This window comes from Calonectris borealis, chromosome 23 (assembly GCF_964195595.1).
Source record: "Calonectris borealis chromosome 23, bCalBor7.hap1.2, whole genome shotgun sequence".
Classification (NCBI taxonomy): Eukaryota; Metazoa; Chordata; class Aves; order Procellariiformes; family Procellariidae; genus Calonectris; species Calonectris borealis.
The window spans coordinates 6,184,693-6,201,358 of NC_134334.1; the positions used below are offsets into that span (position 1 = coordinate 6,184,693).

At 51.7% G+C, this 16,666-nt stretch overlaps 1 protein-coding gene across 1 annotated transcript in view; it reads left to right on the forward strand.

The window, feature by feature from the left end:
* LOC142092440 (protein dispatched homolog 3) overlaps positions 1 to 8,749 on the forward strand; it is a 149,796-nt gene extending 141,047 nt beyond the window's left edge. Inside the window, exons 23-26 of the mRNA XM_075172487.1 lie at positions 436 to 595; positions 979 to 1,092; positions 2,112 to 2,278; positions 2,996 to 8,749. Coding sequence (XP_075028588.1) covers positions 436 to 595; positions 979 to 1,092; positions 2,112 to 2,278; positions 2,996 to 3,358 — 804 coding nt within the window. The 3' untranslated portion in view covers positions 3,359 to 8,749. The remainder of the gene's footprint in view (positions 1 to 435; positions 596 to 978; positions 1,093 to 2,111; positions 2,279 to 2,995) is intronic.
* Positions 8,750 to 16,666: the final 7,917 nt, after the last annotated feature.

Sequence of the window (16,666 nt, forward strand, 5' to 3'; positions counted from 1 at the left end):
CTGGGGAACACCGCTCGTGACCGGCCGCCAACTGGATTTAACTCCGTTCACCACAACTCTCTGGGCTCGGCCGTCCAGCCAGTTTTTTACCCAGCGAAGAGTGTACCTGTCTAGGCCAAGACTTCTGGGGGTTTAGCTCTGCTCTTTCTGCACTGGCCGCTTTCATTTGCAGCCATAATTCAGTGTTTGCTGGTGTTTGTGCCTTGTTGCAGAGAGATGCCTTGTGCTCACAAATTACTAGAAATGGCTGCTTATGCCACAACTTGCTCTTACTGTGAGAGCTCAGGCAAAGAGCTGGTGGCAGATTTGCCCATCTGCCGCTGCCAGTTCTACCTGGTGCTGGAAATCCAGCTGGCTGGTTCTACCTCTTCCCTTGCCATGCATACCCTGCCCCAAAGAGCAGGACATGAGAATAACATGTTCATCTCCTTACAGACAACCTACAAAGGGAAATCTTCCTTCCAGACATACGCTGACTACCTGAAATGGGAGACATTCCTGCAGCAGCAACTCCAGCTCTTCCCAGAGGGCTCTGCTCTCCGGCATGGTTTCCAGACCTGTGAGCACTGGAAGCAGATCTTCATGGAGATTATAGGCAAGTGACTACTGTGTTTCTCTCCCTGAGGAGCCCACGCTCTCTGATGCATCTTCACAGCACACTCTGTCCCATCTGATGGGCACGTGTTATATCGTCAGTCCCTTACCATTGCTGTGCAAACTCCTAAAGCCTGTTTCTGCCCCCAGCAGTGTATGCTGTCAAAATCCTAAGCAGAGCCCAGGGAAATAGAGAAGGCAAGGGACTCTGCCCTGCTGATGTGAGAGGCAAGAAGTTGATCACCCGCTTTCCACTTTCATCCTCCCCTTCCCGTCTCCCCCAGTGTGAGTCCCTGCCTGCCTTGTTGCCAGCAGAGATACAGTGCCTTTCTCATCCCAGATGTCACCTTCCAGGAGTCAAATTAGCTGGTTCTTTTCTTCCAGGAGTGCAGAGTGCCCTGTACGGTCTCGTCCTCTCGCTGGTTATTTGTGTGGCTGCAGTGGCGGTGTTTACCACTCACATCCTTCTCCTGCTGCCAGTGCTGCTCAGCATTTTAGGTAAAAAAAAAAAAAAAAAACCAACATTCCAATGTGTCAAGCTCTCCCTTTATCTGAAATGGGTGAGTTGTGGCACTGCTGAGTCTCTGGTGATTTGAACTGAATTGCTCCTACTGTGTGTAAACCCTTTTGGCTTTCCAGGAACCAGTCCTGATATACCTAGGTGAATGGGAGAAACTCTCAACAAATGCACAGGAACCTCATTGGGAAAGTAGATTTGTGTGTCTAATTCCCAGTGTGTTTTATCTACACAATCCCTTCTATTTGTTTAAATAAGGGTTTTAGCTACACAAATGCCATCCCTGCCTGTTATGTATAATAATGTGATTAAGTCCCACATGCTCTGAATAACAATTGCACTACTTCCCAAGGATCTGCACCACGGCTGCTGTTTCCAAGCAGTGGGAGATTTTAAAAGCTGAATATTTTAGTGGTTTTGTTAGTATTTGAAGCAAATTTGTAAATAGCTCCCTTTCCCTGGCTGGTGATTTGATGATATTGTGGACTATGTTTTGCTAAACTTCTCAGTTTAAAAATCAAATCTATCATTTTAAAACCACTTAGTCTCCCACACATGACTCACAAACAAACATCACTCTTGCCTTTAAGAAAAACCTGTGCATGCGCTCAGCCTGTGTGTAGCTCCAGCAACCAAAACAAAGGGTCCTCTTTCCTGTAGTGCATGTGTGCACACAGGCACACTTGCCTGGGCTTGGATTCATTTAGCAAGCATTAGTCTAGATTGGCATCAGTCTGTCAGTTTGACTAATATTTAATCAGGTGCTTCACTGTCCCCAGCAAGTGTGATTACCTGATTGAATGGTCCTTGTGGCCAGCGGAAGGTAAGGGAAGTGTTTTCCTCTGCGGGCAGGAGGGAGTGTGTACAAGATTCAGACTGGCTAGCGTGCAGATCTGCAGGGGTACGATCCCAAACTCCCCAGTGATTGACTCGTATCAGTAGGCCTGGGCAGCAGTCCCAGAGTCCTTTAAATTTGCCTAACATGACCTTCTTCACACAGGGGTGGTCTGCTTGGTGGTGACCATCATGTACTGGTCTGGCTGGGAAATGGGAGCTGTGGAAGCCATTTCCCTCTCCATCCTCGTTGGCTCCTCTGTCGATTACTGCGTGCACTTGGTGGAGGGCTACCTGCTGGCAGGGGAAAACCTGCCACTACACCAGGCAGAGGTGAGCTCTATCCTTCCAGTAGCCTTGTGTCCATTCCCCTCATGCCCTCCGTGCCACTCGGCTGTGATGCAGGACCTAAGGGATGATGGGCAAGGGGGGATGCATCTTGCCACCCTCACAGCATGCCTGGGATGCTTGCTGCTTGTCCAGCTGACATGAGTTGTGTACCTGAATACAGTAAACCCAGCTGAGGGTCCAACCCACATGGTTGTCCCTTTCTTACTGGCCACAGCTGTGTCCAAAGCAACCCCCTTTCATGCCCCAGTGAAGACAGTCTTATGCTGGGATGGTCCTTCACTTTTTCTGTAACCTGTAAATGGCTTTGCTGCGCTGTGCTGGACTTCCAGGTCTTCTCCAGGCTTGTTAACATCTTTTCCCGCTTTGGGAAGAAGGAGACCACAAAAGCTTGGGGATCTCTGATCCCAGGTATAGTGTCTGCATGCAGTGCCTCTCTTGTGTAGGCCCAGCAGTCTGTCTGATGTGGCTGAAAAGAGGCACAAAATTGAGCAGATTTTGCCTCTACTGGGTTTAAACCTCATGGCTGTTTGCCCAGTGCGCTCAGAGACTGCATGAACTGTCCGATCTGCACTCACGCAGCACATCTTTGTCCTGGACCAGGACCCCATGAGCTAAGCCACCCTCTCAAAGGCTAAAACATTAGTGCAGCCCCATGTGCTTGTCCCCACTCCCCCTTAACACTGCTGTCCCTTCTGCCAGGACCCCACAGCGTGCCGCCAGTGGAGGACAATTGAAGCGGTCCGTCACGTGGGTGTGGCAATTGTCTCGAGCGCCGTCACCACAGTGATTGCCACCGTCCCGCTGTTCTTCTGCATCATTGCCCCTTTTGCCAAGTTTGGGAAGATTGTGGCCCTCAACACGGGAGTCTCCATCCTGTACACATTAACTGTGAGCACAGCCCTGCTGAGCATCATGGGGCCTGGCACCTTCATCCGCAGCAGGACTTCCTGCCTCAAGGCTGTGGTGGGGGTGCTTCTTGCCGGCCTGCTGGGTCTATGCATCTGCCTCACCCTGCTGAAGAGCGGATTTAAGATCCCTCTGCCTAACGGGACAGCCCTGTAGACCCTATACCAAGAGCCACATGCTCTGTCCTCTTGTTCCCTTTCTTTTTTTCTTTTTTTTAAAGGATATTTTTTGTAAGAAAAAAAAAGAGGAAAAAAATCCCCTTTTTCCAGAAGTTTTTCAACTCCAGATGCACTTTATTTTCTAATGGGTTTTGCTCTAAACTTGTATTTATTTCGGTAGTGATGGATGGATGACGGACAGTGAGGGCTGCCCAGGGAATACCTCAGCCCGTGAGTAGGAGGGGAGGAGGTCTCCTTCTCTCAATTTTCTTTCTGCTTTTCTTTTTCTTTTTTCTTCCTTTTTTTTTTTTCCTTAAATGAACACAGCTTTCTGGAACCGCAAAGCTAAAAGGGGAGAAGCTGGGAAGGCCATCTGATTCCTTTCAAAACCCTTCCCTCTGCCCTCCCCTCCCCTTGGCCAGGGTCAACATTGCAACGATGGCTCTTGAGGTGATGTCCTACCCCCATGCCAAGCCTGTGCCTCACTACCTGAGCCTTTGAAAACAGCAGTGAGCTGTTGGACAGGCCTGGAAATAGCGTTGTCTGGACCCCTTTGCCATGCCCTGTGCCCAAGCTAGACCAGCAGTGAACTCACTGCACAGGAGCTCTTACGGGTGTTATTGGGGGATCCAAACTAGAAATGTTGGGTGGCACCACCTGCAGTGACCTGCTTTCATCACTCGCGGGGGGCATCAGGGTGCATGGCTTTCCCCTTCTTTTTGAAGGGACAGCGCACCTTTCACTGGGATCTCTTGGGTCTGTGAACAGCCATCAGGAACACAATCGGTGCCCTCAGTGGCCTGCCCTCCTCTCCCTCATCGCAGTAGTGAGGCCAAGGCAGTATCGATGCCCAGTCCCACCTCCGGCTCAGTGTGTGACCTCACCAGTCACTGCCTCCACTCTTCATGGCAGAGAGAAAACAGACAGCCTTGAGGTCCCTGCAGAGCCTTTTGGTCATGGCAGTCAGCTCTTAGCCTGAGGACAAGCTAACTACTGGGGCCAGGTAGAGCCCATGCCTGGTGGCATGCACGAATAAACAGTGGTGCATCCTCTGTGGCAGCTTAGAGATGCCCTCCTTTGTGGAGACACCAGGGCAGCGGAGCTTCAGCCTGCGGCTGCTGCCTGCTCAGAGCAGATGGTTTATATTAAAGTAAAATGAAATCGCAAACTGGTGCCATTAACAAGTACATTTTAAGCATCACTGATTCTATCATATTTTTAAAATTGAAATAGCTAAGTGTGTGCATTGATATGCAGCACATCTGGTCCCCGGCAGAAGAGGAGGGGTTGGGCCCACTGGGAGATGCATTAAACATTATTTACAGGGATGCCAATAGAGGGGGGTGGCCGGAAAGCAGCCTGACTCCATTTGTTTGCAGATACCATGTCCCTGGTGGTTTTGTGTTCTCTGTCTGGATTGACCCCCTTTTTAAGATGGAAATTCCAGGAAGCCCATCCCCATTGCCAGCCAAGTTCTGGGGACTGCGCTGCTGAGACAGACCAGCAGCTGCTTCTGCTTGGCTCAGTGTATCCCTGCTCTGATCCCTGCCAGTCTTACACCTTCACATCGTGTCATCCCTGTGAAGCTGGATCAAATGTTTGTTCTTAAAGTAGGTTCCCCAAGGTGTCAGCTGGAGAGAGGAGTGCCAGGACAGGACTCTTGCTGATGCCAGGGGAAATCCAGAGCAATCCTGCTGCAGTCAGTGAGGGTGGTGAAAGCATGAGCAGAACCAGACCTGGTTTCTTCCTTGCCATCTCATGGTGCAGCCGAGTTACCCCTTTCTGCAAAGTGTTAAATGTTCCTTGGCACCTACTTCTGATCTGCACCAGTTCCTTCATAATGAACACTGTGCCCATGAATAAGTGGTTCTGGAAAAGATTTTTGACTGTCCTTACGCTGTGCTGCTTTGATGGCTGCTGTGCACAGTTCAGCCCCAACATTGTTCTGTAAGCCATGCCTTTCCCTATGTCTGTTCTCCAAATTTAATTACTAGTGGTGCCTTGAGCACTCGTAGGTGGCAGCAAGCGGAGAGGGCAGTGTGCTGATGATATACAGCCCCATGAGACCCATGTGGGTGCTGCAGGGAAGAGCAAGGTAGCCCTAGTGCTGCTGCCAAGGATGCTCTGGCTGGTGGCTTGACCTGAATTTAGCTAATGCTTTGAACTCCTTGGGGTGATTAAAGCTGATGGATATTTCCAGATCACCAGCTGAGAATAAGGTGCTGAGCTTCTACGAGCATGAAGAAACCTTGAAAGGTCTTTAAGACAAGGCATAGATGTGCTTTGAATCCTGCAATGTTTAAAGCTCATTTAAGCCTATGTGTTCTATGTTTGTGCTCACTAAAAAGAGGCTGTGTAAGCCCCCCACCTCCAGAGTGATTCTGGACGCACCATGCAGGGGCCATTCATTCAGCCACTCTTGGAAGGCAAAGATTAATTTCAAAGTAGTGGAAAACCTTTTTATGTCTCTTGGGTCTGATCTGGCAGTGTCTGATCTGCAGACAAAAATAACAGAGTTCTTGGCACCTGACAGGATCTGTCCTGTTTTCTGAAGCAGGCAGGGGAAAGGACAAGCTATCATTTTCCATCCTCCTCTCTGGCCAGCCCAGGCTCACTCAGTGCAGAAGGGCTGACTGGCACTAGCAGGAGCAGGGCATCACTTTGCCCTTGTTTTTCCGACATGGTACTGGGAGAGCAATGGCTGAAGCGATTCAGAAAGGAAAATGAGAGACCGAGATGAGTGCAGAGCTGTAGCAGATGATTCACAAAGGCATATTGAGGAGATTGCGCTCTTCCAGAAGGAAACTGAGGCAAGGAGAGGAGGAGGAACTTACTCTAGAGGTAGTAGGATGGCAGAAGAGCCAGGAGATGATCCTAGGTAATGCTTTTCACTGCAAGGACCCACTGGATGTTGGTAAGCTGAAAACTTGATTAAACATAGTCATGACACTTAAGATCTAACTAGATGTTTGCCCCATCACCATTTCACCCTGCACAGGTCTGTGGTCAGGGTGACCGGTGCTTTCTCTATGTGCTGTGGAGTGAAAGAGGCTTAGAGGTGGGGCCCAGCCTTCCCTAAAATGCTTACAGCACCACAAGAGTCTGTGGAGACAATAAATCAGTAGCAGCTGTGTACATCCATCTCCATGTAGGCAGCGTCCTCCCTGGGATTAGAAAATATTCATAAAATTATAGAGGTAAGAAAACGGATGGGTTTATCTGAGCAAATGCGAAGGTGGGGCTGACAGCCCTGCTGGGAATCGGTGCTCCGAGGCAGATGCTTGTAGCAATAAAAAGCAAGACCTCACCTGTCTGATGCTGTTGCGGGAGCAGATGCTCGCCCTGAATTAATTCCTCCCCTATCTCTGCCTATCTTCTTTCTCTAATGACTCCTCTGTTTCCCAGACCATCTCTTGGGCCCCGTCATCTTGCTGAGCAAGGTTCAGCCTTCTCTGTGGTAGCTGCTCGTGCCTAAGGTGCTCACAGAGTCTGGACTAAAAGTGTCTGGAGATTGTCTCAGGGAGAATTTCTCAGGCGGAGGAAGCTAGGGAGTTAAAATGCTTCATACGAAGCTGTCAGTTTTGATGTTTTTAAACAGTAGAACAGAGCAGACCAGCCTTCTTCTCCGAAAGGGTTGTCAAGCATTGGAACAGGCTGCCCAGGGAAGTGGTTGAGTCACCATCTCTGGAGGTATTTAAAAGACGTGTAGACGTGGTGCTTAGGGACATGGTTTGGTGGTGGACTTGGCAGTGCTAGGTTAACGGTTGGACTCCATGATCTTAAAGGTCTTTTCCAACCTAAACGATTCTATGATTCTTACTTGGAAGAGAATGCTCCTATTTTCCATTTCAAAACAATCTTGCTGCAATTAAAAAGAAATGTACACGAGCTCTCAGTTATAGCACACTGCAGTGGAATATTTCTGTTAACTGCGCACTCCTGTATTTCTAGTAAATCCTGTTTTGAGGGTTACATTCTGAAAAGTTGATGTTAATGTTTCAGGATGGGGGTCATTCTGAAACTGCAGTCTCCTAGAAAATGGAGTGGGTCCTGTCCTGACCAGAAGCTCTCTCCCTGCCAGCCCAGGGCCGTCACAGAAGGGCACTGCTCCCCGGTGTTGATATATGTGATATATGCACAGAGCTGGTGTTGCTGCTCCTTGCCTTCAGTGGAGCTGCTGAGTGAGCTTAAGGCTCTCCATGGCTGTGGACACTCAGGGAGAGAGTCTCTGCTCACAACAGCGCTGTCAAAATCAGCTGTGGAGCGAGGAGCAACAGAGCTGATGTGATTTGCAAAGATCAGTGTCAGCGGAAGGAATAGATCCAGGTCTCCTCACTCTGTTTCCTTATGGCGCGGTGCCTCTTGAGGTGCTGGGTTCGTGTGGGGTCTGTACAGGCAACTGGGGCATCAGGTTTGGCCACCGAGCTTGGCAATTTCAAAGCCTGCAGGTGCTGAAAGGGGATGAGTGGCTGAGCTGGGCTGTGTTTCTCGATCCCTGCTGGATCTGAAACTATGCCAGAGCAAAGCCAGCCTGGGAAATATCCGCAAGGAGAAGGACATGTGGCATGCTTACAGAGTTACTGAGACCACTGATACAGTAGTCTGGATGCAATGGTCTTCAGAGACTTTGTCTCTGCTGGAGCAAACTGGGATGTTGCTTTATGTCATGGCATCTAATTCTTTTAGCTTGTCCTGCACTGAATTTTCTTACCAGAGCAGCCTGCCCTCCTGGAAGGTTATAAAAGGCTTTTTATTTAACCCTGTGACATGTATAAATCCTCCCACGCTGTCCACCAAGGAAGCTGTGCTGATTGATTTGCAGCCAGGCAGGACAAACTCACAGTCTCTTGGTTATTTCTTCCGAAATCACTCCTTGCCCCAGATAGCACGCAAGCCATAGTTCACAGGTTAGCTTTTTCAAAGGCCTCTGCTAACTGCTGTGCCCTGGCTTAGTTCCCAGGTCCCAGAGCTAAAAGTCTTTCAAGGCCTGTCTCCATCCTGAGGACGTAGTTGTTCGGCTGTTTGACATCCTCCCCTCCGCTCCTTCTTTGGGCAGTTGCTGGAGGAGATGGGAGGGCAATGGCCAGGAGCAGAGGCAGAGCAACAAGCAGATGAGCAGAAAGGTTTGCAGGGGGAAGCAGAAGAGAACAAGGGGAGGGAGGATGGTTCAGAAGCCAAGGGAAGAAGAGGTGTGAGCACCCCAAGGAGGGAGGGCACTGCCGTTTCACCACGTCATGTGCAGACCTTAGAGTGTCGGTTCTCAGAGTGATGTAGCACAATTCCTGATGTAACGTACATGTGTTACTTTTGTAAGTCGTCTCCTACCCTCACTATTTTCAGTGTTCCTTGATTTTTGGAGACTTGTAAATAAAAAATTTTGACATTCGCACCTTTGGATCCTTAACTCATCACTGTGTCACTGTCGCATGTAAGCGTAGCGCTGGCCAGAGTGGGACTGACATGTTATGTGTTGTGTGTGTAAGTAATGCAGTGAGGATGAGGCCACAGCACTGGTTCCCAACGTGCACAGGATTGCTGAAATCAGGCCCCTTGAAACCAACTTACCACATCCAGAAAAGCTGACAGTCCAGAAAAGCTGGCTCAGGATCCCACGCAGGTCTGCTAGAGGGCTGGCTCGAGTGGGAGCTTTATCCAAGTTTTATGGAGGCTTTTTACTCCTCCACTCCGTACTGTGTTACTCACAGTGTATGAAGATAGCACCTCTGTCTGATCCCGTAAGAAGGAGATCCATCTGCCCGCTCCTGCAGCACCACAGTTTCTCACAACGCCTGGCATGAACTTTTGGTCAAGGTTTTGTCTGTGTGTCCTGTGCTGCAGCAGCAAAGTGCTACTCAGCACCTCCCAGGACCACGCTGAACCGATGCACGCAGGGGCCAGCAGCAGGATAGGAGGAGGACCCAGGCGTTTACCTGACTTTGCAGCCGTGCTGAGCGAGGTTTGCTCCCCACGCCCTCTCATTTGGGTGTGCTCACGCTGCACCCAGTGACGACGCTGCTGGGAAGGACAGCACCAACAGCGCATTGCAGCAGAAGCCTCCCGTGTTTTCAGGCCCTCACTTCTACGGATGAGGCCAAAGTTACTGGTGAAACCCCTGGTGTAATAGATACCAGGAAGGCTCAAGGTCACAGTCTGATGAATAAGAAAAAAATGCGGTATCCACAGGAAGGAGGAATGTGGTCCCTTTAATGAGAAGTTGAGAATTGCAGGTAGGGGAGGGTTTATGCTCAATCCTGCTGCTGGGAAATTGCCAAGCAAGGCTGGAAGGGGGTTGGTTTTGGCTACAAATTCAGCCCCTTGCCCCAAGAGCAGGCGCAACGGGCTCTCCCTTGCATGCTGGCGGGGAGCTGCGTGCAGACTGTGGACCACGGAAGAGGCACGTGTTTCTCTGAGTTTGCAGGATTGTGGGACCACCTGGCAGTGGTGAGTGCCCAGGACTGCCAAATGTGGGGATGGGGGCACAGGAAAGGGGTACCCTGGGGTACAGCAGCTGCAGACACAGGCAGCAGGGCAGGGTTTCCATAGCTCTTCAGAAAACGGCTGCTGGGCTGGGGAAGGGTTTGGGACAGGGGAAGGGGCTCAGAGGATGAATTACGCGGGGCGGCAGCTGCTCACTATTCATTTCAAGCTGGCAGAGGCGGGAAGGAATTGCATTTCCGTCTGTGGGAGCCTGTCCATGCAGGGCTGCTGGCTCAGCCCCTGTGCTAACACGGATGGTCCACGCTCTGAAACCTGCTGCCTGCGATTTGGCAGAGCCCCATCTCTCCTGCCAGGTGAGTCTGGTGTGAAGTCTTCATTATACGCAGCAAATTCCCCCCGGTCTTCTGTCAAGCAGTGGCACAGCGAGGTCTCCATTGCCTCCCCGGCGCCCCACCAGCATTTAGGGGCTCCGCCTGTGCACCCTGGGGTGCTGCAGCAGGTGCACCCTGCGCCCCTTCTCCCACAGGCTTCTTCCCACTCCGAAACCAAACCCAGAGCCCCGATTTTGTGGCTTTGAAAGGGAAAAGCCACCTTCTCGCTGAAAAAAGTGTGTGTCAGAGCCTGCCCTTTCCGCTTACGCAGGATGCTGTCGCTGCACCTTCGCCCCTCCATCGCCTCCCGTCCCTGCGAGACTTTTTGGGGAGACGGAAACGTGCCCCCCTTTAGCGCCAGCGGGGCCGGGCTCGTTAGTGCCCCTTATTTCGGTGGGGGGAAGCTGCTAAAACGGGTGAAACTCCCGGGGCGGGGTGTGTGCACGGGGGCGGCACGCGGCCCTCCCGCCGTTGCACGAGGCCGTTGCACGAGGCATTGGCACGAGCCGCGGGTGCGGGCGGGCCCAGGTGCAGCCGTTCCGTCGTCAGGGCGCCATTAAGACGCAACTGCGGGGGGGGCGCTGAGGGGAGCCGGCTGCCTCCGCCGCGGCGGGACGGGACGCGCCGTGGTGTCCCCTCGGTGAGTGGTTCCCGCGTGGGGGGGCCGCGGCCGCGCTGAGCGGTGCTTGGGGAGCCAGGCGGGGGGCGAGGGGGGTGTGTGTCCTCTCAGGGCCCCTGAGCTGCGGGGCGGCCTCGGCTTCTCGGTGCTGCCCTGGGGCGCTTTACGAGAGGGATTCAGCCGCCGATGCCGGGAGCGGGGTGGGGGCGGCAGCCCAGCTCGCCCCGCCTCGGAGCGGCGCCGGTCCCGCTCCCCGTCCCGTCCCCGCCGCTCCGTCGTTAACGCCATCCCCCGTCCCTCCTCCCCGCTGCTGCAGGCGGCTCAGCACAGAAATAGGGAGCCTTTAAACCTTTTAAACGTCTGACTCAGCCACGCTGATGAAAACAAGGCTCTTCTGGGTTTTTAATTTTTTTTTTTTCCTCACAGTCTTGAGCATGGTTTTTGCTTGCTGCGTCTCACCTGCCCTCTCTGAGCGCCCTGCCCCGTGCACGGTGCCGGTGGGGCATTGCCCTGTGTTGAGCAGGGCTGGGGCTTGGCACATGGCCGGTTTCTGTGCAGCCCCGCGTGGCTCGTTATCCATTTCTGAGTAGCTCGGGAACAGTCTTCTCCCTCTGATGATTGACACAAAGGTCAATCAAAGAGGATGACTCACTCTCTTCCCTTCCCTGGCAATTTGTCACCCTGCAGATGACACAACTTAGTGGTTCGTCAAGCGGTGAACAGAGCTCTGGCAGACCTGTGGGAGCTGTGCCTCTGGGATGCTCTTTTTTTATCCTCGTGGCTGTTTATTCAGCTATTATGTGCTCCCTAAGGCCTGAGGGTGGTGATGAGCAGAAGCCAGAGAGGCTGGGTGCCAGGCTTTCCTTTGCTATAAGCCAGCGCAGGAGCTGAAGTGAGCCCAAAAGAGTGAGAACTTGGAAGGTTTGTGGATCACGTTTCTCTGAGTGTTGGCCCACGATGCCTATTTCTTGTTGCCTTTTTTTTTTTCCCTTTCAAGTTAGAGCAAGTTTATTGCCCCAGGAGCTCAGCATAAAAAGATGTTTCAGACTGCTGCATGCAACAAGTAGTAGGAAGGGCCAGGGAATTTGGTAGCACCTTGATGGGCATTTTGGCAGGGAGAAAAGCAGTGAAGGAGCCTGGACAGGAATAAGGCCTGAAGTGCATTGGGCTGGGGTGAGAAAGGTTGCCAAAGACTTGGTTTCAAACCCAGATTTGAAGCGGAGAAGCCATTTTGCCAGGTGGGGTTGTGCGTGTGTCAGTCTGGGGGGATCGATTAATCTGCCAGTGAAGTGCGGGCATGGCTGGGCTGAAAGGCAGCAGCTGGTAAACAGCACCGTAAACAACCGCTTGTGATGGGAAGTGGAGGAGGTTGAATTGCATTGCAAATAGGTTGTGATTTAGGCAGACAGTAGAATTGTCCTCCATCTTAAACGTGAAAGGTTCTGCTTCTGGAAAAGGAGGTTGTGAGGCAACAATAAGGGCTGCTAAGGGGTGAGTAAGGGCAGGGAGGAGGAGGTGGTATGGGTAACTCCTGCCTGTGGACTAGCCAAGAGGGGGTATGTCTTGGAGGAAGGGTTGTGGTGCTGCTTTGGGTAGCTGATCTAGTAGCGTGTGGGCAGGGAGGCTGGGTCATGTACCCCTCCAGTGGAAGACGTGGCAGTCTCAGAGGGTGAGGTGTGGGGGTGAGGACATCCAGTCGCTGAAGGGGTGAGCTGAAATGTGGCACTGAGAGCATTGTGGCTCAGCTGGTTTGGGCAGGAAAGCAAGCAGCTCTTGCTACCTCATGACTGCTTTACTTTAATGCTTGTTAGCTTATGTTCTGTGTTAGGCTCATCTTAGCTATTGGTGTGGGCTCTGGTGTCTTATTCCCCATCACCAAAGAGCTCTGCAGCCTTGTCAGAGCACTGCAGGTGATGGGTGTTGGGTGATTAAGAAGTTCCCACATGAAATGAGGTGATCTGAGATTATTTCCCTAACCAGACTGAACCCAGAGAGTGCAGATGCAGAAGGGATGGGACCCTTTACAGCCTGGGGTGGGACAAACTCAGGGTGAGCTTTTAAAACAGCTGTGAGGAGGTGCTTTTTTTTTTTTTTCCTTAACCTTTAATAACCTTTTCAATTGAATCTCTTGGTGCTGGGTGAAAAGTGTAAGGTGACTGCAAGGGAAGGTTGCCCGTCTGCACTAGGACTTTTAATCTTTTCTAGCTGGTGGCCTCTGTCCTGCTGAGCTTCCCAGGGCTGTGTTGTGTTGGACAGAGGCATGTGAAGAGGCAACAAGGACTTCAGTGTTCTCTTGAACCCATTCCCAAACCCATTGTCTTGTGCAGGCTCCTGGGAGCCTTTTCTAAGATGTAATGGCCTGGGCTTCCCCTGAGCTTTTTTCAGACTAACAAAGGAGTTGGAAAAATGAGGACATGAGCTGATCAAGCAGTCAGTGCATAAGCTAATTGCCCACAAATGGCTGGCTGCGTCTGGACCAAAGTTTGTTATCTCAGCATTGAGCACTGCCTGTCAGAACAGCTCCGTGCTATAGGGAGTGATGAGAGCCGTGAGCTGTCCCTTGGTGGCATTCAAGAGCATGATGAGTTCGTTGCTGCCTGCCACAGCTACTCCGCTTTGCTTCAAGGAGTTTTTGTTTGATGGACAATATAGTTTTGTCACTAGAGGGTGAGCAGTGGCGGTTCATCTCCTTGACTGTCACCTGGGCTTGTGGTTGTTTCCTGAATGAGACGCAGCCCAAGAGTGCTGAAGGATCTGCTGCCTGTGGGATTTTCTTTCCAGCTCTTTGTTTGGAGAGGGGGAAGTTTCTGGCAAGAGAAACTCACTCTTAAGCTGCAAGGCTGCTCAAGGGAAGGCAGTGGTGAGGTGCTGCTTTGGTCATGTTTGCTGCCTTTACCCGTTCCTGTCTTTAGACTCAGTCCATGCCCTCTGGCTCGGTGACGCAGTGCTGCCTGCAGACAGCTGAAACAGTCTGGGGGTCTGACTGAATTCTGTGAAAACTAGACAAGCTTTTTATTTTTCCTGCAAGTGCTGTTGACTAGCTCTGGATGGTGCATAGTGCTCCCACTGTGTGCTCTTTGGGGGTAAGCTGCTCCTGGTGACAGTTTCTCAGGGTGGTGGGCTGATTTTTTATTTTTTTTTAAAACCTTTGCAGTCTTCCTGAGGGTTCTAGTTTGTGAGAGACATAGGTGTGAATGAGCAGCAGACCTGTCCCCTGCCTCTGGTATTCATGTACCTCGCAGAGGAGCTGCTATAAGGGAGCCAAAGGGTAAACCCAGGCTGTTGTGAATGCCTGGAATGACAGTGATGATAAATCATGAAATCTTGCCAGTGCTTTTGTCTGTATATCTTTAAGCTTTATTTTTCCTGATGTAAAAATGGAAGTGACATCTGTGTCTAATGTGTGAGGCTGTGACCTCAGTGAAATCCACTGATGGATGCTGCCAGAAGGCCCTCATGCATCATCTAAGGCTGCTCTGCAGAGGCTCTGCTCTTGCTGAGCCGGCTGTTGCGCAGGCACCCTCCCAGTGTCCTGGGGCTCTTGCCGCTAGCTGGGAATACAGGAGGGCTGCTGTTTACTCAGGGCCTGGCTTACGCTGGCCATAGTGGAGCTCATGTGGGGAGAGAAAGCATGCTCTGAACTGCCCCAGTGTGGGTTTAGGCATCTGGTGTGGTGACAGATCATCTCTGACCTCCCAGTACGCAGTTATCATCTTATAGCTGATGCCAGAGGCTGAGTTTTGCTGGCCCTTTGCTGCTTTGGAGCTTTAGGGCTGAGCAGTCTGTGCAGCTGGTAATAAACCTGAGTAAGAGCATGCCTCTGACCCTGAAGAACACAGAGGACACCAGGTCAGAGACACTCAGCTAAGCATTAATACTGTCCTCCGCAGGTTATCATCGTGTGCTACCGGAAAAGTCTACCAGTGCTCTCCAGAAAGCCCTCTCTCTGCTCTTTGATCTGCTGAGGCCGTTTCTAATAAAGCTAACTACAGAAAAGCAGATTCAGCTCCCTCCTGACACAGAAAGACAAGTAAGTTCTTCCTCCAGCCCTGCTGCTCTGACCCCATTCCTGCTGAGCTGAGAAAGCCACCTTGCCCCGCTGGCTCTGATAACAAACCCCCCCTGCCCACCTCGCAGCTGGTTTTTGGGGGCACTCTGCAATGGTAGCTGTGCTGTGGCAGCTCCCAGCAGGGTTAACTGGGTGCTGGGGTGGGGGGCACGGGACACGTGGGACGGAGCTGGGACTGCTCGACAGGCAGGACCACGCTCCCTGTGCTGCGTTTGAAGGGGATTGGAGTGGGCAGGCAGCGCTGGACCAGAGCTGCTCAAGGATCCTGGCAGGGGAAGGCTGGTGGTGACCAGCTGCTAACCTCGCTTGCGCTCGGCAGCCTGCAGTCCCATTTATTAGCACTTAAAATTTGCTGTCTCTGCTCCAAATGGAGTGTTTACAGCATTGACACGAACAGCTGTCCCAGTCAGCCAGATCATAACAAATGGGAGCTCTGGCTGGAGTGTTATTTTGCTGCAAGGGGGCAATACATCTTATTACTAAACAATGAAGCCAGTGATGGATGGTGACGAGTCTCTTTGCTGTCTTGCTTGATGATCACACTGAAAAGTAAACATAAAACCAAAGAGGTTCCCAGGGATCTAGGCAGGGCCTCGCATTGTACCTGGGAAGAGACAGCGTTGAGGTTCTCTGGTGCCTTAACTGCAAGAGCCTTTGTATCAGACTATAGGTTATGCTGCCTTCTCTCCCGGAGGGGTAAGCTGGGAGGGATGTGGCGGTTGGGGGAGAAAATTCAGGCAGAGAGAGAGAGAGGAGGAGGTGCTGGTCAAAAACATGGGGGGTAGCAAGAGCTGAAGACAACTGGTCTCTTCCCTGGGTACACTGCGGAGCTCTTGTCCTTGGTAATGTTACCTGTTGTCTGATTACAAGGCAGTACGGGTCGAACAGTATCATTTTGCTCCAGCCTGAAGCAGGGCTCTCTTATTGGGGGGGCTTATGGCTTGAAGGGGGGGTGGGAGGAAGTGGGACAAGGTCCTCCAAAGAGCCATGGAGGAAAATGACGGTTACGGGGGGGACAGGGTCCTCCTGAGGGCCAGGCACGTCATCCTGCTGCTTCAAGTGACTTGCGTCGAGGACTGTAAGCCATAGCCTCTCTGAGCAGAGAGCTGGAACAAATGATATGCTTATTTAATGCCAGCATGAAATTGGAGGAATTGTGTTCGACGGAAAGGAGGCGAGCTAGTCTGATCAGCTACCTCTGCTTCTGAGCAGCTGCAGCAGCAAAGCTCAACCCTGCGCAGGTACGTTACCTACAACTGGGTTGCGGCAGAGATATTAATGGACTCTTGGACCGAGCTCTGCAAGAGCTGCAGAGGAGTGCTGGCTGGCTAAAGATGGTGTGTGACTCACTAATCCCCTACACATACCTTCACCCACGCACCCTTCCCTCGTGCTGTTTCTAAGAGGAGCCCGCACAAGGGCTGCGGGATTTTCGTATCTGCTCTCCCCAACCCTAAGGGTGTTTTCTTTTAAATGGGAACTCTGAAATGATCAGAACAGGTGGTGCTGCGATTTCACACCAGAATAAATATATTCAGAGCAGAAATGGGGCAAGCAGAACAGACCCATGGGAGCCAGTGTCTCCTCTCCTTGGGCAGTATGGGTGGGGGTGCAGGGTGCAGATGACAGCAATGAGGACTGGCATGGGTGTGCGAGTGACACAGGTAGTGTTGGGAAACCAATTAAAGCTCATTTAAAATATTAGCATATCAGCAGGCAGGAATTCTTCCGACTGGATTGGTCTCACTAGGGGATCGGGGAATAGGGCCAGCATTCAGCTGCCAGGTTTTTTTTCAGCACGCTTGCTTT